Source organism: Styela clava, chromosome 11 (assembly GCF_964204865.1).
Source record: "Styela clava chromosome 11, kaStyClav1.hap1.2, whole genome shotgun sequence".
Taxonomy (NCBI): Eukaryota; Metazoa; Chordata; class Ascidiacea; order Stolidobranchia; family Styelidae; genus Styela; species Styela clava.
Window position 1 is genome coordinate 1351121 of NC_135260.1, and position 21160 is coordinate 1372280.

The 21160-nt window shown below is 36.2% G+C and overlaps 1 protein-coding gene and 1 long non-coding RNA gene across 2 annotated transcripts in view; both read right to left on the reverse strand.

The window, feature by feature from the left end:
- Positions 1-6725: 6725 nt before the first annotated feature.
- LOC120348112 (uncharacterized) overlaps positions 6726-21160 on the reverse strand; it is a 121945-nt gene continuing 107510 nt past the window's right edge. Inside the window, exons 8-14 of the mRNA XM_078117650.1 lie at positions 12893-13006; positions 12335-12496; positions 10839-10964; positions 10474-10629; positions 10003-10170; positions 9169-9360; positions 6726-8002 (exon numbers count right to left, since the gene is read on the reverse strand). Of these exons, the coding sequence (XP_077973776.1) occupies positions 7824-8002; positions 9169-9360; positions 10003-10170; positions 10474-10629; positions 10839-10964; positions 12335-12496; positions 12893-13006 (1097 nt within the window). The 3' untranslated portion in view covers positions 6726-7823. The remainder of the gene's footprint in view (positions 8003-9168; positions 9361-10002; positions 10171-10473; positions 10630-10838; positions 10965-12334; positions 12497-12892; positions 13007-21160) is intronic.
- Positions 18485-20033, reverse strand: LOC144429565 (uncharacterized). The gene is made up of 3 exons (XR_013478854.1): positions 19646-20033; positions 18759-18872; positions 18485-18562 (listed from the first exon to the last, which is right to left on the reverse strand). It is a non-coding gene; the product is annotated as an uncharacterized LOC144429565 (long non-coding RNA).

A 21160-nucleotide genomic window follows, 5' to 3' on the forward strand; every position in this document is an offset into this window, starting at 1 on the left:
TTGTTTGATGAAGTATTCGTTGTCACAAGAATTGCTTTTGGGTAGTTTTATGGCGCATCTGTTTACGAATTAACGTCGCAGGATGATTAGGCATTCCTTTCATGGGGTAGGAATGAACATAGTAGCGGTCCGACACAGACAAACATAATGACAAAACCCCCCATCAAAAAATAAATAAATAAAATAAACAATAAGATAATGTAAAAGGCATTTCGCCGTGGTCCTGGAAATACGATACAAACGCACATGAAAATAGGACAAAATGTTCCGGTAGGATACTACGATGGAAAACTCTGAAAAGGTACCGGTAGGAAATACCAATCGATACCTGCTTTGAATTTCTTCTTGCAACTTGACCTGCAAAAATCTCATCGTCTAATACCACGATTCATCGCTAATCCATCCGTATAATGTAGTTCCTGAACGGCTAAATCCACAAAACACTGTATGTTTTCTGAACTCATATAGTACAATGGCAGCGGAATGCCTCAGATTTTTAAAATGCGCGCTGAAAATATTAACTTTACCGTTGCCAGATTTCGTCTGATGAATAATGAAAGCTTAATAAAATTAGTGTAACCATATATTGGTTGAGATAAATCTGAGATGTCACAAAAAATTGCGGAATTGGAGCCAATATTATTTACTCAGCATGGCGGCAGTGAATACGGATGAAAAAACTCAGAAGTCCAGACGGGTTGTTTCGTTGATTTATTTTGGTTGGTGGTCTTATTTGTATATTGCTAGCATGTTGCGAATCTCATGCTATGGTAATATATTGAAATATATCTCACGCTATAATGAGATAGACCTCACGATGTAGTACCAGCTTGAGATAGGTCTCACGCTACAGTGTGGACTCAGTGGCGTGCCTAGAGAGGGGCGGAAGGGGCAGACGCTCGGTGCAGCACGTAATCGGGGGCAGCAGAACCGAGCTGTAGTTTGCGTTATTCCCCAAAAGATATTCCTGACGAACGAGGGGGGAAAGGTCGTTCAGACATTTGTGGATAGCAAAGTAGCGATCGGACATAGAAATAAGTGACTTGTATTTGCTAATAAATGAGTTCGATCTTGTAAATGTGAGTTTGTTGCTTAGGTTGATGATTTATTTAATAAAACAAACGTTTCCATCTTGCTTAATTGACCTTTAATTTATTTATTCTCGTACATAACAACATCTATAATTTGTTCATTGCACGAATTATTTTTAAGGTTAGGTATAAGGGGGCAGCATTATCAGAAACTCGCCCCGGGCAGCAGAAGAGTTTGGCACGTCCCTGAGTGTGGTAGACCCCACGCAGGCTCGCGGAAATATTATTTTTTTGATTAATTTAATTCCATATATTGCGTTATATAGTACGTATAGCGTTTTACGTATTGAACGTGCCGTTACTGGCCGTCCGACAATAGGCTTTGTAGAACTGATTCTAGAGTAGGTTTGTACCACTTTATTTCGTTTTCGGCTGTTTGATGTAATATTCAGTCAAAGTATGTGCTATTAAGAAGCGAAGCAGAACTTTATCGAATGTAGCGTCACATATAACGAGAGCCAGGTAATACAAAAGCAGTCGTGGGTTGACCAGCGACCAATTTTGAGAATTAATTACAAGCTTTAAAGGTGGCTCACGGAATTTTTCTTTCTGATGAATTTAGTTCTATACTGTATACTTTTTCATAATTTTTGACGCTTACTATTTACATGAAGTCGACCTAATTTTCTTGTTATGAATTTATAAAAGCCGCCCCAACAAAAATCGACCGCAGTTTGAAAATGGCCTTTGATGACGTAGTACTGAGTACTAGGTTTGGGATTTCAGGACCAGTTTTCGAAATTCCGGTATCGGGATATCCCGGGATTGAGCCGTATAATCCGGGATTTTTCGATATTAAGTAAAAGATTGAAACAATTTGCATGGCAATAAAATCACGTATTTATTTCATTGTAATATCGACGCAGAAATCTTAGAGCATCTAGGGCGGTGGTTCCCAACCTTTTTTTGATATCGTGTCACACTATTTAGCTCTTTGAATGATCGCGGCACATCTATCACAAAACAAGAATATTTTCCACCCATTAAGAGTACGGTAGCCGAACGCGAACAAATGGTTAATAGTTGCCGATATTAGAACTGTTTTTCTTACATTAATAGAAACGAGAGCGTCTTCGGAGCACCTCACATTATTGTAAAAGTTGCGCGGCCGCACGGGTAATACGTGGTCTTCTAACGCACCGCTGATCACGCGCTTCGATTTTTCTCGCTCTTCCACGTTACGTCCTTATCAGGTTAAATTCAGAATTGTATTTATTTATAAATACCGTTTTGCCCCCCCCCCCCCCTGTTACTGGCGAATGTACAATTGTTGATTTGAATAAAAGTGCATGGAAGAAAATAGAAAAAAAGCATGTATTCTCATTTTTTCACAACCTAATTCAGAAATAAAAGTGGCAAACAAACTGTATTTCATTACAACAATTAATTATTATCGCTAAAAACACTAAATAGGTTTAAAGTTGTTATAAACAATTTTCCCAGCTGGACGTACATTTTCACGTTATGAGTTGCGTGCAAGGCCCGAGCATAATTTGATGGCAAAGATAGGGTTACCATATGTTTGTGACTATAAAGCGGGACGCCTCCAAAGACAACGACCCCTTAGCTGTGATTTTGTAACTTTACAATTTCCGATTTCACTAAATAGGCCTACATTTAAAGCTATCCCGGCTGTCATCATTGACCATATTGTCATCGAGAGTTCATGCGCATATTCTCTGTCCAAATATCGTTTCAGTTCAAAAAATATAAAGAAATTGGCTTTAAAGATACGGCACAAATAATTCAAATTTTGACTAATTAGGCTTCCCGCTGCTTGTCAGCAGGGAACCTATTGTATTCCTGTGTTTTATTATTATTATTAATCATTTTAAAATAACATGATATCTTTCAACGAAATAGTAAGTATATTTGTGAGCTTTCGTTAGAACATGGTCTAACTTCTTCAAACAATACAAGATATAACTGTAAATATAAAGATCACAAGAATTTAATTTATTTTAAAATTAAGTTTTCTATAACTGATTTAGATGCTATGGTAATTTAATCCATATCAACTCCGAACTGTCGGTCTAACTGACATCAGCATCCTTTGGTGAGTACCACATACGGATCCGAAGTAGAAAGTAAACAAGGAGAAAGGACCTGCAGTTCAATACACAATATCCAAGTTCCCTTATTATTTATTTAATATTATTTTTTTTTCAAATTGGTCCTACAAACTTGAAATTCACCTCAAATGTGCAGAAGTTCTCAGCTAGCAATAAAATGCAAATTTTTTTTTACGCGGGAAGCCTGTTAAAGCTGCACGCAGCTCTAGTTAGTATTGGTTTTACGTGTGATACGCTAACAATGTTGGCAGGAAACAATAAAACAAACAAAATAGTACATTCTGTAAGTAGGCTAGCGTTGCGCTACACAGCAACAACAGTAACGAGAACATGTTCGTGTATTATGCTGGATGGCTTAACGCCAAAGCGAGACTTTTGGCTGACTTCTCGGGACGGCGGGACAAGACGCTAAAAAGCGGGACTGTACCGTCTAAAGCGGGACGTATGGTAGGCATAGGCAAAGATCATAGCATTTACTATGTCGAAACGCTTATTCGACTTTTCAGACCGCAGAAACTATTCAAAAAAGATAACCGTTTTAACGATACTTGTTCCAAATGAAAAGTGTTATATAATAATTATGTTTCACCAGAAATTACTAAAAAAGTTATAAGCGTTTTTATATTTAGCAGGTTACTGGAATGAGTGGTTTATCATTTAACCAAATTCAATACAGTACTAACGTTTTTATCTTACGTGCAAGTACAATGTCTATTCAAGGAAGCAAGGCTAAAAATTAGAAAAATGGTTTTAGAGTGGTGTGGCTAAATACAACAGTGGACTGTGAGACACTAATTTGCAATGGAAATTTCCCCGGACCTTTGACTCCCGGGAAATTCTTCCTATACTTTAAAAATTTTCGGTGCTTATTTTAAGAATAATTTCGCGAATTGGCACCTGTAAAATGGGGTATTTGTTTCAAACCATCATTCTGATTCATAGCATTCAACAATCTGTTTTTTAAAAGTACCAGTTTTAAATTTAAATCTTATTTCTGAGAAACAATATAGGGTTACAGATTGTATTTATTATGATCTGTGAAAGTTGTGTGTGGAATATGGGGATTCCCCGACAGGGAGCCTTGATCACTCAGTTTCTCACTATAGTGATTTCCTGTGCTATGAACATTGTGATATTTAACTGAAATTTCATTGTGAAATATGTGTTTCGTTCTAATTTTGTATTTTAAGAATTGTGTGAAACTCCTTTGTTGGTAACAAAAGTAGTTTCAGGGGAGCCATGTAATGATTATTGACTTACGAAGGGCGATATTGGCACACGTACCCGTGGGTTTATGTCCACTAGATGCTTATTAGACTCTAATCTAATAGACTTTCAAGTTTCCTCGTATAATTTGCGTGATTGGTCTATTTATAGTTAATATTTCAACTTATTTTATGCTTTCATGTACTATGATGATGCCCTTGTTTGATGCTGATTTTTGGCCTCTGCTCTGCTGATACCTGTAATAGTATTATGAGATTCCGATCACTCACGCTATATTCGCGGAGAAATATCTCTTTCTGTCTGTTTCTCTGTGGCATATAACCAACTAAATTTTAGCTACTTCCCATAATTATAGGTTTATTACGAATCCATGATTGGCATAATAAACGACAAAATATTCGATGAAAGTAAACAAATAAAAACTTATTGCAAAGTCAAGGGAGCAGACAAACCTTCAAGTACTGTATCGATAAAAAGCCAAAATTTTGGATTAGGCTTTTAAGCTAAAATATATCGACTGCAGTCATCAAAAACATTTAATATTTGTTCATGTTATCATGAGTAATAAAAAACAAGAGAATGAGGATAGGAAATAATAAATGCGGTCGAATGAAAACGGTTCTCGTTTAAAAACACATTAGGTCCCGTAGAAATCGAAGAAAACTCAAAAATCGAAAATTACAGCCTTCTGGCGCACCCCCTTTTATCCTAAAGTACGGAAAATTTGAAATATTGTTTTTTGTGCATAATAGTATATTTCAACCATTCTCCCCTGGCCTCTTATGGATCATTGGTTACTCGGTTAAATATCTGGCAACAGTAACAATAATATTTTCAGCTCGCAGTTTTTTTTTTTTAACTGAGACCGGTCAGGATGCATTGAGAGGTGTATGGTATTTGAGTGTTTTATGGATTTATACATTATGTCAGTATGTGGATGGATTATCAATGAAGTTCGACTACTTGAAGGAATGATATGCCGGCCAAGTTACAAGAACAAATTGAAACAGGTACCCATTGATATTTTCCTACCGGCACCTTTTTGGGTATGCTATCCTACTCGTTCGTGTTTAAAAATTAATAAAGCGTGATTTGCCTGAATGATAAGAGCCTAGAGAGATAGTAACAATGATGCATTTTTTCCCCATACACGTCGCTGAGATAGATGTATATAAAAAAGTTTCACATGTAAGATTGTTGTTCTAGTCAGAATCTAGTGTATCAGAGCAACACACCCACGGCCACATCCAGCTGACGTGCATTTTTTGCACATTACATTCACGACCCCCACCTGATTACGTCATCCAAAATATCCGTCACTGCAAAGGCACAAGGACGTAAAAATCTTTCTAAAGTATAATTGATCCTCTTTGATGACGACGAAAAGCGAAAACAATTCACATCTCTTTTTTACGGGATTATTACGCAAAGCTCAAAATCAATTGAAATTGCTACCAAAAAAATTAAGTACAATAGACGAAAACGTCACCAGGGCGTACTTATGTAGGAATATTTATATGTTTTGAAGCTTGTCTGCTTTCTCATAGTTAACTATTCTTTTTCGCTCATAGCAACGATTATAAGCAAAAACGAATATGTTACCGTCAATGGAGCAATATGTGCTAGAAACCTCATATTTTAAATCCAGCGTTTGGCAACTGACGGTACCAAACTTCTTACATAAGGCGTTATACGTTTTCGCTAAGAATGAGGCACTAGACAAGCAAAAAAGAAATTATTTACCCAATCATAACGATGGAGTACCACGCATAAAATAACACATTTCAGTACTACACTTTTCCTCGAAGCGTTTTAGCTTTTCTCCCAGATCAAGGCCCAGACAACCGGGAACACTTTTTAATATAGCAATGGCTATATAGTACTCGACTTATATAGACTCATTCGATACATGAAGGTGGGTAAGTTACATATGCTTACTTTCCACATGGGTGTTTTATGGTCTCACTCGACTTAGGCACCATACAAGCAGAGACGCCGGTACTCTCCAAGTATGTGAACCATGATGGGGACACTAGGGAGGATTGGAATAAAATTATGGTCTAACCCTAACCTGGTACACATATTACGTTTCGGTGTCCGCCATCTTGGTTCACGTACTTCGGGAGTACCGAGATACCTTTATTAATTAGAGTATAGCAATGGTTGAAGTATAGTACCACACTTATGAAGACTTAATTCTTTCATGTACAAATCTTTTAGTACCACAATTCGACGTGAGACATTTAAATTTTTGCTCAGATCATACCATAGACAAACAGAAACAGACGTTAGGTGCAGATCGCTGCCTAAATGTTGAAACCAGACCACAACGGCTATTAGCAATACTTCACCAAACAATGTATTTATTAAAATATTCTGCCTGCGATGAAAGACCGGTAAATGAGAATACGATGATTATTCATGAATAGTTGAAGTTCATAAAAACAACGAAAATGCAACTCTTCTGGAAGGCAAATAAGTAACAAAGCATATACATAAGGTATATGAATACTACATTTTTTATCAATATACATTACAATGCAAACTATTTACTTTAAACACATTCATAACACAGGAAATTTGTAAAGATTTTGGCATCAGATCGCACACGTAATTTATTGATCTCGATTTACCCTTTAGCTCCATCTCGATGAATAGAGAAATTCTAAAAAACCTCAAGGGAAGTTTTAGGACATCATGGGTAAAAAAAGTTTTGTGTGTGAATGAACCATGCCTTGCATGAATGGATTTAAGAAAACGGCAAGAAAAAGGGTATTTTCAGGTTTATTGTGTAGTCGTCTGGGCGATTTGACTTCATTTTGCCCGGAGCTGATTACAGGGCGTGGCCAGTAATTTTAAAATTGGTGTTCTGAAATTCCTAATGACCAAGTTTGACCGTAAAAGCAAGCAGGTCCGGGTGTGTTTCAAGATTCTTGACTCGTGGGATTTTAATGGTCTTGACTCTTGAGGGTCAAAAACCGTTTCAATCTGCAAAAGATTTCTGTGTATGAAACAGAAAAATGGGGGTACTCCCGGAATATGTGAACCAAGACGATGGACACCGGAACATAGTATGGGTACCAGGTTCAGGCCGTAATTTCAGGTACAAATGATATGGGAGTCATTTGGCTAGTCCCTGAACGCGGTATGGAACTGAAATAATGAAATGGGAATAAAATTATGGTCCAACTCCAACCCAGTACACATACTTCGTTGATTCACATATTTCGGGAGTACCAAAATAGGTTTATTTACATTTTAAGGGGATGGGGGCAACCCCCCTGGTTTAATATTCTAATTTTTATTTTATAAATTTAAACTGAATTTTCCAGTAAAGTTTGTTGTGTTTTTGAATAAATCAGAGTTATTAGCTCAAAATAGTTTTTTTGTTTCAAAGTGTTTTCCAGTCCAGTGTGAGTGTTAACAGTCATTCTTATCCCACGACTTGATGACAATCTGACGTGACATCTCTTCCCAGGTAGGTGTACTTTGCCGTGCACCCATTACAAGCTCGAACTCTACAAGTTGCATACGGATAATTCGAGCACTTAATATGTTGACATACATCTGGACATCCTAGAACCGGAATCTCTCCGGGTCCACATGCTGCACCTGAAATATATTAAATGCTAAATTGGAAATACCATACAATTTAAAAGCAACTATTAGCACAGCTTCACGAGTCCTAATAAATAATCTTATCATATACATAAACGTTTGGCCTAATTGACTACCACTCAGAACTCCCACAATAGGATTCAATGGAGCGCAATAATATACTATAGAACAGGGGTGTGCAACCTTTTTCGCACTCGGGCCAATTATCAATAACCGGGTGAAACCGCCGGCCGCACCTACACAGGCTTTCTATTAGTTGCAGGCACAAAATAATGTCTTTTTGTTATTGATCTCATGTCATCATTGGGGGTCCTTGCAGAAATGATGAGTTGAAATGCATAAACTCCTTAAAACTGTAATTCAAATATACTGTCACACCCAATTTAAACGAATTCAGTGAGAAATTTGCTGCTGGATTCTTTTCCCGACTACTTTTATCCAAATTTGCTTAAATGGAAGTGCTAGCAATTCTAAAGGACGCCCATTTTAGAAAAAAAATATGTTACTGAAAAGTGATATATTTGAAGCCATGGTTTTTTTCAAATGTGGAAAGTTATTTTGGTTGAGATGTTTTCTGTAAAATACGCCAAGATTCATTTCAAATAATTTGCTGTCAAATCTTATTCTAGGTTGAATTTAGGCAAAATCAACCGATAGGCTGTAACCAAAACTCAGATAACTTTTGTATCTTTTAATATTATTTTTTTTAAACTGCTCTCCAGTTGCCTCCGCGGGCCGCACAATTTTCCCTTGCGGGCCGCATTTGGCCCGCGGGCCGCACTTTGCACACCCCTGCTATAGATTATGGAATAACAAATATTAACAAGCATTTCCAATTCTACTTTTTAATTGATCAACTTCAGAGTTCAGAAATTAGGTTGAGCTGCTTCTGCGCGGCTAACCTCATGTTTTCAATATTCTAAAGTTCTTTATTTTCATCATTTTGTAAATTGATTTTCCACGAAAAAATGCATAACACTCGCAATGCCATTGACCAGCGCGTGCGTAGTCGTAATTTCACTCTTCAAATCGATTACAACCGAAACTAATTATTTTTATTAATATTTTTACTGTTAAAAGTTAGTTTCCCGAAGCCAAGGGTTAGGGTCAAAGCCAATCGTTTATGATTTTCAGTTTAATGAGATAGTGTCATGAGATACCTGGTTGTCCTCTCTTGCACTTGACCTGTTTTCCTGTATGAATATCGATCCAATATGCCTGGCATCTTCCACACTGAGTCACGCGACATCTAGCGTTCGGATGACCTGGGCACACTAATGCATTTCCATTCACGTCGAAACATTTGTTCTTGGAGCAAGGGCTGTATATCTGATACCATGGATCGCATTTGCCTGTAACACAAAAAGAGTGATAAGTCCATGATTGTCTCGGCTTGTTTACACGTTGGATTCTGTATTTAAAATGTTGCCTCATCTGCTATTTGAGACTCAATTTTTGGGGTCTCAGGCTACGCAGTGGAAAAAATGGGAACTGATGCGGCAAGAACTATTGTCTTATTAACTTTTTGGTTCCAGGAAAGACATATGTTTAGGGTTTTAAAAAGTGTATTGGCTTGTAGACGACAGCTTATCGCCTGTCGGTAAACGACGAGTATCAACAGCAGCGCCTCGACTGCCCAATTCCCCACGTCTTTGTCAGACACTTTAATTTAACAGCCACCAACAACGATCGCAGTACAATACAATAAATAAATAGTGAAAAATGACCAATTTACATACTAAACAACCAATGCATGAAAATGTCCTAATCACACGTGGAGCTGAGATAAAATATATTAAAACTGGATAGTTGTAGTGAAATGCCTCGGGGCTATTTTACGCGAAGTTATGTTAACCAAAATAAAACAATTATCCCCATAGAAGTTTCAGGTGTGATGGCCTACCCGTTTTTATTAACATTTTACATTGACCAATCGCCGATTAAGATCGTAAATTTCCTACCAACAGTACATTCCTAGAATCGAGTATACTTACAATATTGTGTGATGCGTTTTCCAGTGTGTTGATCACGAATATTGGCGCCGCAACCTCTTTTATTTGGTTTACAAATTGCACCGAGGTTCTTTGAACAAACACATCGCTTTGGTGGGCAACCAACTGGTGCCACTGGTAATTTTGGTTTCTTTCCTTTCGGTTTTGGATCTGAAACAAAAACAAGTTTATTTATTTTTTTTTTTTTTCAAAAAGTCGAGCCAAGCACCAACAGCCTTTTGAACATAGATAGCTCAGTTCCTCATAACCTACTCAAATTCTCAATTTCTCAGTTTGCCTACTCTACATGTAATCACATTGCGCCAACGCACCGAAAACAGAAACCAACATTGCCTAGGCCTTCCTGGGCCTTGTTCAATCCTTTTTTAAATGATGTTTATTAATGTTTCAACTAATTCGAGTGTAAAAATATCGCTTGATTACGTGAACTCGGTCATGCCTTGAATTGCTTACCTGAAAGATCCACACAAGCCGTTCCACAACCTGTAGAACAGCATACTTTATCGTCTTCACAATCGTCAGCTTTCGTACAGGTCGGAGTTTCAATCTCATCACAAGCATCTCCAGGAACTTCGGGAAAAGGACATTTCTCATCAAAACCGGCAATTCCTGGATATGTAATAAAAACTTATTAGTCATTTGGACGCCTAGTTCACAATGAGCAGCATTTGTGCCTTCTGCTATTTTTCCTTATAATATACAATTCTGGATTGTGAATTACGATACATTAATTATGCAGCTGTGGTCAGTTTAGGGTGACAAAAACCAAAAAATATTATGAAAAATGGTTTTGTATTCAATAAAGTATGAAAACTCACGTGTGGCACACATGGCGCCGCTGTATCCGAAAGGACATTTACAGTCGAAACCGGCAGTAGAATCGTCGTCTATGCAGATTTTGTTCTGGTCGGTGCATGTTTTATGATCAACGGGGTCTTTACAGCCTGCATAGTAACAATATGTTATCACATTTGGCACTAAATTTTTAGTATCAATCTGGAATTTTGCTATGGTAAAGTATAGGAAGAAGAGCTGTCGGTTTGCAATGACAAAGAGCAAACCCTGCTCGTGAAAACGAATGATCTTTAACATAATAAAGGAAGAGACGATTTTTAACGAGTGATATTAAAAAGTGTGTACCCTTTTTAATGCGACCTCGAGCACAATTGTTGAATTACGCCAAAATTTCAACTGTCAATAATAATAACTTAGAATTGTGAGTTGGTTCAATTGACTTAAGTTTATTGTAATATATTATCAAAATAAATAAAATCTTATAGAAGCATTTTCTGGTTCTTTTTCTGTTATATCAAATTAACAGACATCTCAAATAGAACACGCTAACCTATTAACCCTTCTGTTTTGGAGTCAGATTAAATCTAGCTAGTTTAATTAGTAGTTTGAACTTAAGACTTTTCACACCGTATTTTGTATTGTTTTTAATATTTAGAATAATGTCACAATGTTTAGATTTGACATTCCTGAGCATTCATTTATCGTACACATTCCCGACACAACCCACGAGCGACCACAACCGGCTGTTCTAATAAACAAAATAGAAAACTCTTCGGTCCTGTTTATTTATATTCGTATTCGTTTTATAATATTTCGTGTCAAATGATTTTCACTTTCATCAGATTATCGAGTACTATTTGTTGCGGGATATTTATGATAAAGCTTGGAGTTTGGAGTAAAATTATTTCCGATACATCGTTAGTTCATACGAAACTGAGCTAAGTATTAATTCACTGAAAAAATAAATGTGGCATTGCAGATATTTGGTGTGTTCGTGACTAAACACGTTAGAATATAACGAAACCCTGAACTAGCAGTCACTCACTACCATGTATGATCATTCTATCTATCTAAACCCTAGTAATAATTTATTTTTCATGCTGTTTTCATCGTATTATAACTCTCTTATCACATTTGACCAATGGATCTGAGCTGTTTCAGATGGCGACATGTTTTCATGGCCTGTGCAATAGCATTGAATAATCAATGCGACTTTAATTGTATGTCGTAACTATAACCATTGCTTCAATTTAAACTTGAGATATTAAATGAAAGAAATATATATTCTAACTTGGTGAATTGTTTGAATTAAAAATCAAATAGGCAATATACTAATATGCCCTCTACAGCAGAGGCTATTTGAATAACTATTGAAACCAAATCCATTATTTATATTGGTTTAAAGTAAACTTTAGCCTACTACATGAAATGACTTTTTATCGGTTTTAAAATCACAACACGAGCAAATACTCCTGAAATAGTAGTGCACGACAAAGGTATTAGTATCTATAGCACTGACCTATTGGAATACAGTTGGTTGAACATCCATTCGCTCCTGGACAGCATATTTCTCCATCCGGACATGGATTATCTTCAGAACACTGGTTGTCTACTTGGGAAGCCACGCAAACATCAATCAGATTATCGGGAAGGGGACATCTGTCGTCGATGCCATCTTGTCCTGTTGAACAATATATTTTTCTTACTTATCGATCTTAAGATCGTTAAGTATGTTGATAGGTATTTGTCTGTTTGTTTGTCTGTGAGATACACGCGATATCTCACGAAAGCGAGGATGAATTTGCTCCAAATTCTGCATATGCATTCATCATATCTCGGATCAGAAGCCTATTGATTTTGGATGAATTATGTCGTCAAATTAGCGAGTTTTCAATTGATTAGTGATGGGACACAAGGTGTCACTATGGAGTAAAAGCGCTGTTTTGGGGTATCCCCATAACTTTCGATCGATAAGTCTTCGGTCTCTGAACGATATTCTCGTTTCACCTATTCTCACATCACTAGACTAGATAAAGTCGAAATTCTGAGAAATGCAAACAAAACATCGAATACTAACGTTCCATACAATCATCTCCTGTATATCCAAGTGGACATCGACAAACTTTTACGGACTCGTCTTGAGCGCACACATTATTTGCCGAACAATTCGCGGTTGTTGTGCAGGTTTTTTCTGAATATCAATAAAATGAAGTGAAAGGTCACAACATCAATAAAACGAAGTAATAAGTGGCCTATTATTGAGCTTAAATATTAATACAACCAAATACTCCGATAACATCACAGGAATAAATGGTATGATGACAAATAAAAATATTGGAATTTAGCATTATAAAATCAGTGATGAATCGAACCGTTTAATTTTACCAGGCCCAACTGTGTGAACAATTATTGTGATTTTGCATATAATGGTTTTTATATATTTTTATTCAAATGTATTAGTGTGCAGCAAAACTCTTGAATAAATAGAATAGTCATTTTCACTCTTGCTACAGCATCCTTGTGTTAAGGCATAGAACAAGGAAAGGTAGTTATTTTCACGTAACTCCAACTGTTGGTTTGGTTTTATATCTTTGCAAAACAATGTGAAGGCGAGCGCGCACTGAGACAATTGGCTGAGTTGATGTAAAAACGTTCGCTTGGCACTAAGAACTCGTCACATTTACTCGAGGTTTTTATAATTAATACCCTTAACACCAAGTTTACCAGTTCTGTATTAAATTAGTATTAAAACCACGCTCCAAATTAAACTACGCGATTCCGTAATATGTGTACCGGGTTGAGGTTAGGCCATAATTTTATTCCGATTTTCCTTATTTTAGTTCTATTACGAGTTCGGTTCGGAGCACTTACTTCTGGAGTGCCGTAATAAGCTCTCGATTTGCAATGACGAATCATACACAGAATTTTGTTCTTGAATTAAATATTCAGAAGAATGTCACAATGTCTAGACCTGACATTCCTGAGGATTCATTTATCGTACACATTCCCGACAAAGTCCACGGCCGCTGTTTAAAAAAAAATAGAAAAAGCTTCGGTCGTGTTTATTTATATATATTCGTAGTCGGAATAAATGCTATGATGACAGACAAAATTACTGGGTTAGAGTTTATAGCATTATGAAATCACTGATGAATCAAGTCGTTAAATTTTAACTATGTAAACAATCATTGTGATTTTGCAGATATTTGTTTTTACCTTCGCAAAACAATATGAAGGCGAGCGCGCATTTGCGACAATTGGGTGAGTTGATGTAAAAATGTTCAAATTTTTCTACAGTTTACATCATAATATCGCTTGACACTAAGAAATTGTCATATTCACTCGAGGCGTAACCCCGTAAGAACATTCCTGAATTTTGAAATTCGCTTCAAATTTTGGAAAATATATATCAAAGCTAAAATTACAGTCTGCACTACCAAATCAAACTTAATAAATGTGATATAGAATTGAAAAATTTGAAACTGTACGCCCGGTGCGGAATCATGCGATCATCAGTGACCAGGCGATGATAGAATAAGTGAATTCGCAAATCAAATTTATTTTGTGCTCGTGATGGACCTTGTTATCCATTCTTAACTCACTATCGGGGATGCACTTAACCTTTTCCCGGCTTATCAATGTTCAATCAACTGTGTTCAATCAAAATTTTTATTGTACTGAAATAAATTGTAATATTTTGGATCTTAGCACAGAAATTGCTATTTCTCTAAAAGCCATAACGGATAGTTTATCGCTCATGATTATGTCCACGAACTGCCGTTGTGTTTTGTAGTAGTAGTATTGTATTTATGTCTTCGACGCCATCGTGAGTTACATTAACACTTTCAAAACAACATAACGCGGCATTTTGAATGCTAGTATGTATTAAATATTATTCGCAGCAGAAAATTGACGAGTAGCGCAATCTTATCGACTGTTTCAGAAACTTCTGATTTCTCCGCTACGCATCTGATTTCAATACATAAGGGCGAATGTTGAAATTTAAAAAATATTTTTTTTATAAAAATTACAAAGAAAGAACTGCTTTGAGCTGGTTTTCTGATCAAAGTTTGAAGCCATATTTACCAGAGTATTTCAATGAAATTTCAGATGTTGAAAAGTCAAAAATATATGTTTTTAGACTTTTCAGACAATGTTTAGACTGGACATTTCTGAGCAATAAGTAACTTGAACAGCAACGTGCACGTTCCCGACACTCTCCACGACCCGTAGTTTTTAAAGAAAATTGAGCAAAGCTTCGGTCGTGTTTAATTATGTTCAATATAACATTTCATGTCAAAAATATCCTCTTTAATCAGATTATCGTGTAAGTACTGCTTGTACAGGACGTTTATTGTAAGGCTTGTGTTTAAAATTGATTCCGATAAAATCAAATCTCAGACATCGTTAGTTGTTACGAAACTGAGCCAATGGACTAATAATTGCCACAATTATTTTTTACAGCGAATTAACATTTAGCTCGGTTTCGTAACAACTAACGTTGTCTGAGATTTGATTTTATCGGAATCAATTTTAAACACGACAAGCCTCAAAATAAACGTATTGTACAAACAGTACTCACACGATAATCTGATTAAAGAGGATTGTGGTCAAAGAAACCCTTTTTAATCACATCAAAGAACTGTCAAATAAATCCTCGGAAATCCTTTTTAATCAGATCAAAGAACTGTCAAATAAATCCTCTTTAATCAGACTATTGTGTGAGTACTGCATGTACAAGACGTTTATTGTGAGGCTTGTGGTGTTTAAAATTGATTCCGATAAAATCAAACTTCAGACATCGTTAGTTGTTACGAAACCTAGCCAATTAATAATCCATTGCAAAAAATAAATGTGACATTGCAGATATTTGACCTGTGTTTTTGATTTTTGCAAAACTTTTTTTGCCCTTAAAGAGCGTTTCGATAGAGATCTGTAAGTTTTATGAGTTACGCTTATTTGTGGGAAAAAACTTATGGAATTACTTTGAACAAAGCCTTAAACGAGTTGTAACTATCATGTAGACATAGATTTCTGCAACCATGATAATAAAATATTTTTTCATCTTAAATGCTGTTTGTATTTTAACTCATTATAACGCTTGAAATATATTTGTATTAACTTTCGAGGAAATTTACCACAAAAAGACTTATTCCTATGGCTACACACGACAGCATGTCCAATTGTCACTGCAGGTCGTGAATATGGTTACTATACGTTCCAATACAGGGATGCTAATAACACGCGAGTATAAAAAACACACGACATTCACATTCAATGTCATTCAACAAAGTGCGCAGTTGATGTTGTTTTTCTCTATCTATGATATCTCAAAGTAGAATTTGCGCGTCGAACACTAAAAATTTGTCACATAAATGACATTTAATAACGGAATCGGGTTTACTATAATACTTCCATATGTCCGAAGTACGCTGCATATCTTTTGCAGCAGAGCGATCATGAAACTATCCGCGAATAATTTCGAGCGATACCGGGATGAAATCACGCGAAATAGCTTTGTAACCATTGTGACGTAACAAGCTAAAATTGTAAATTATTACATCAAACATCACACTGCGGTTAACCGTTTCATTTTACTTGGTTACCAGTTAAGGTGTTTACCCTGAAATTATCAGCTCTACTTGTCACATTTACTCGAGGTGTTTATGATTAAAACCTCGAAACACGAATCATACACCAAATTTTGTTCTTGACTCAAATATTTAGAAGAATGTCACAATGTTTAGACTAGACCAGTGGTATCCAAGTTTGGCTCGTGGCCCCCTTCCGGATGCTTTTAGCACTCATGGCCCCCTGTTTATCATTCCAAAGAATTGATAGTGTGTTGTTTTGATTGGTAGATTCCGAATCCCTTTATGTTCAAATAGTTCATGCTCAACAAAGTGACCTCCTTACCTGCATGAAATAACCTTACCAAGATATGGAACTAGGAAGGAACGGAGAGCTGTCTTGAAACAGAAAAGTAAATTCAGGTTTTCGCCTAGCATTATCCCCCTTTTTTTGACTGCTCCGTGGCCCCCCGTTTAGAACCGCCGGACAAGCCACTCCTGAGCAATGGGTGGTAACTCGAACAGCTAAGTATTGTGCACGTTCCCGACAGTCTCCACCGCCCGTTGTTTTAAAGAAAATAGATAAAAGCTTCGGCCGTGTTCAGTTATATTCATTATAAAATTTCGAGTCAATGTTTTTCTCTTTCGTCAGGTTATCTCGTACTGCTTGTTATCGGATATTTATTGTGAAGCTTGGAGCGTTTAAAATTGATTCCGATAAAATCAAACCTCAGACATTGTTAGTTGTTACCCAACTGAGTTAAATGTTAATTCGCTGAGAAAAATTGTGGCTTTCAGATATTTGACCTGTATTTTCGATTTTTGCAACCGTGGTAATATAATATTTTTTTATTTCAAATGCTGTTTTTATCTTAACTCATTATACCACTCGAAATACATTTGAATTGAGTTTAGAGAGGATTTACCACGAGAAGACTTTGATGACGTCGTCGCACACAAAAAGCGAATCCCATAAAGTCGACAAAAACGTTTGAAATAAATAAAAGTAATAGCCTTTCAGAAAGAAAAAAAAAATTAACCATAGAAAATTGTAAAGCAATTGGTCCGGTAACTGAAGAGAAAAGCGATTTCTTTCATAAGGATAGAAATAAAAATCCAACAACAACAATATAATATCAAAACTATCTATAGATCCACTTCGTTCCAATAAAGTTTGAATGAGCAACAAAATTACTGTCATAATAAAATCATCAGATCAAACATCCGCGAATTTAAGATTAATTACAGTTTACCGTAAAAAGCATTTTCAAAAAATGTTATCATCTAGCACATGGGTCGGCAACTTACCCCTGATCTAGCAGTCTATACATTTATCTAAGGCTTTCTTATGTATGAATATGTGACACACCCAATAAAAAATAGACAATGAATAATCATGAATAAATTTATCCATGAATCGCAGATGAACCGCGGACATTTTAAATGCTTGTATCATTATGGATTGAATATTTAAAGCGACAGAAATCCCATGCATTATCTGCTGAAAAGGGTCGGCTCTCATAAAAAGCGGAGAAAATGGATTCACAAAAGCAATTCTTACCGGGAGGATCTACACACTCTATGACACATCCTGTTGAACAGCATATAGTCCCATCGGTACAACCTCTAGAGCAGAAGTTCAAATCTTTAGTAGAACAAGGTGGGGACGGCGGTGGTGGTGGTCCGCATCGTTCGTCGATAAAATCAGTGTTAGCTGGAAGTCGTATATGGGATAAGAATTCAGATTTTTTTCAATAGTAAATTTTTTCCAAGCTCGTACTATTATTAAAATAGAATCGCAATTTTACTAAAAATTCCCTTTAGCTATTTTTCTACAAGTTTATGATAATGAACTTTCTAGTCGTTTTGGAAAACACGATGCCGTATTTGGGTTTTTTGAAATATAAGTGACGTCCTGGCATAAATGATTTGATATAAAATTGTTTACAATATGTTGGGTGGGAGTTGATATAGTTTCGTGACGTTAAACATTATTTTTTCCCAAGTGATTTTTATCACCGATTTGTTATTGAATGCAAAGCTTAACACTAAATAGCAAAATCAAAACATACTTGGCGGACACCGGAACGTAGTATGTGTATCAGGTTAGGGTTACGCCATAATTTCAGGTACAAATACTACGGGAGTCACTTGGCTAGTCCCCGAACTTGTAAGAACTAAAAATAGGGAAATTGGAATAAAATCATGGCCTAACCTGGTACATATATACTACGTTCCGGTGTCCGCCATCTTGGTTTACTTACTCCGGAAGCGCCCTTATTTCAATATACCGTGAGTGAGTATTTTATGTTATATAACCCATGTCTATGTATAGATAGAGTATCGGTTATCTTATTATTCATTTCCACTTACGTTCTGTGCAGCCGTCTCCTGTAAATCCAGCTGGACACCAGCATTGGTTATTATCTGTTTCATAGCAAAGTTCATTCGTTTCTGTGCAATCATCATCCCTAGCGCAAATATCTCCTAAAAAAATACGGTCGTTTCATTCTGCCATACAATACAAAGTTAATTGTTTTGTATGAGGATGACCAGTTAGTACATTTCTCCTGGTGTGATTGGATGGGAGAGAATTACTGGATTTCCCGGCCATAGTTGTACTAGACAAATTTTGATTCATAATCTAGTAATGGGCAAGCAATTTGTACCAAAAAGACATTTTGAGTATAACATTTTTTCAAAAAGATAACAAAAATATGAACAACATGTCACCAGAAAGGGAACGAAATACTTACATTAGCAAAAAAAGCGACATGAATTAAACTATAATTACGAGATAACATATAAAAAACAACTCGGCGTAATCTTTACGAGAACCCGAACAAAATTTTCGCAATTAAAAAGTATTCAGATTTCAAGATATTACTATGGCCTTACTTAGGTCTCAGAAAATAACATATTTTTGTTCACCTATGTATACTTTCAGCCATCGTTTGTTGATAGCGCGAAACCTCACTATGTGATTGCTATAGAATCTAGGTCACTTAATAATTTTCTACGAACTTCTTAAGTCAATCAATACTGATACTGTACCTAGGTGTCAATAGTTTATCAGGTCACTGTTGGAATGGACTGGGTTGAAAAAAATGCCTATCTAACGGGAATCCTACAGAAAACTTTTATCATAAACTTTGTTCACAGACCGTAATCCCTGTATAATACTGTTAGACCGGTAAAACCACTTATTAATAGAATAAAAATGCTAACTAAAGAAGAAGTTTGTTAATATATCCACCAACCTGAACCATCCAATAACCCATTGTATAATAATGATGCATTTATAGCAACAGCAAACGAGAATAAGATTGCAATGCAGAAATATTTATCCATTTTGGCAGAGTTTGTCCAGGCTGCTCTCATCCCACTGACATTAGGAAAAGCTTGAGCGCTAATTTACATCGAATTATGGAGATTAAACCTGCCCTCGGGACAATGCGATGAAAAAAAAATTGTGTTTTAAAAGCTTCACAATTGTTGACGAAGGCTACTTTGTCAAAACAGTCGATTAGTTTGTGCAAAGTTTGCTGGCATGGAGTAATTATTGTAATAACTTATCTATCCCGGTCTGATACAACTAACCACATTAGAAAACGCTGAGATCCAGAAGTTTGTTTTTAAAAAAAATTAGCAAAATCTAAGAACAAAACTAATAAATAATATAAATTCTGACAAACATTAGTCATCTAAGATCCATCCTACACGGGGAAATAAAGTGAAATAAACCAACACCATTAGGCATAATGGAAAAAGTGGTCACCAGACAATAGATTTGCATGTTCCGTAATTTTGTTCGAATATCTTTTCTTTTCCGGGCAGTGTAACAAAGCTCAGATCCTTTTTTTTTATTTCGTTAATATAAATAAGATAATTTTCTTATTTTTAGTAACTCAAGTCGACGATCCTATCGGTCAAGTTTGATCGAGTGCCGGTGGTATTCGAATCGACGATAAAATCAAATTAAGTCGCCGCATTTGGTGAAGACAGTTAGTCATATTTGGCCGAAATATTGCGAGGCATTGTTAAAAACATATTGAGCAAGGCCAAGTCCGGACAGATATAAACGATAAAACCGGTAACAGAACATCAAGATTTTGTAATAGAAAATGGATCTCGCACAGAATAAACACACTGGCTCATACTTGATAGTAGTTAAATTGAGAATATTGAACTGTTAAAGACAAAAAGATGATCGTCAAAATACTTGATCTCGTTGCCTTGGTTAAATATGATCCAATGATCAGGACATTTCCAATTAAATACTGTACAGAGGTCGTTATACATTTAGGCTACAATTTAGCTCATTATTATTGCAATCATGCATTGTGGTGGGGAATTCCCACTATTTAAATACGGGTAGCTGTAAAAATAGAATGGGATTCTGGATTCGATTCAAGTATTCTAGAACAGTGGTTCCCAACCGCCGGTAAGTAAAGGATTTTTACCGGTCCGCGGGAAATCCCGTCGTTTTGTTGTTTCTCTGCCGTCTCAATCGCTTTACCGATGCCGAAAAATCGAAGTTGTGTTGGTTCATTACGCAGTTTCTCTTCCAACGTCATATTGCTGTTTGAAAGGCGCGACATTAATTATCACGGCGACGTATTGGCAAAAGAGAGAAAAACGGCTGCGAATACCGAAACTCTAACTTCTTCTACTTATTAAACTTTCATTTTTTACCATCGACTGCTTTAAAGAGAGCTCGTTTCAATCGCGAAAGCGCTCGACCAATAATTACGAATTTACGTAATTCGTAACTT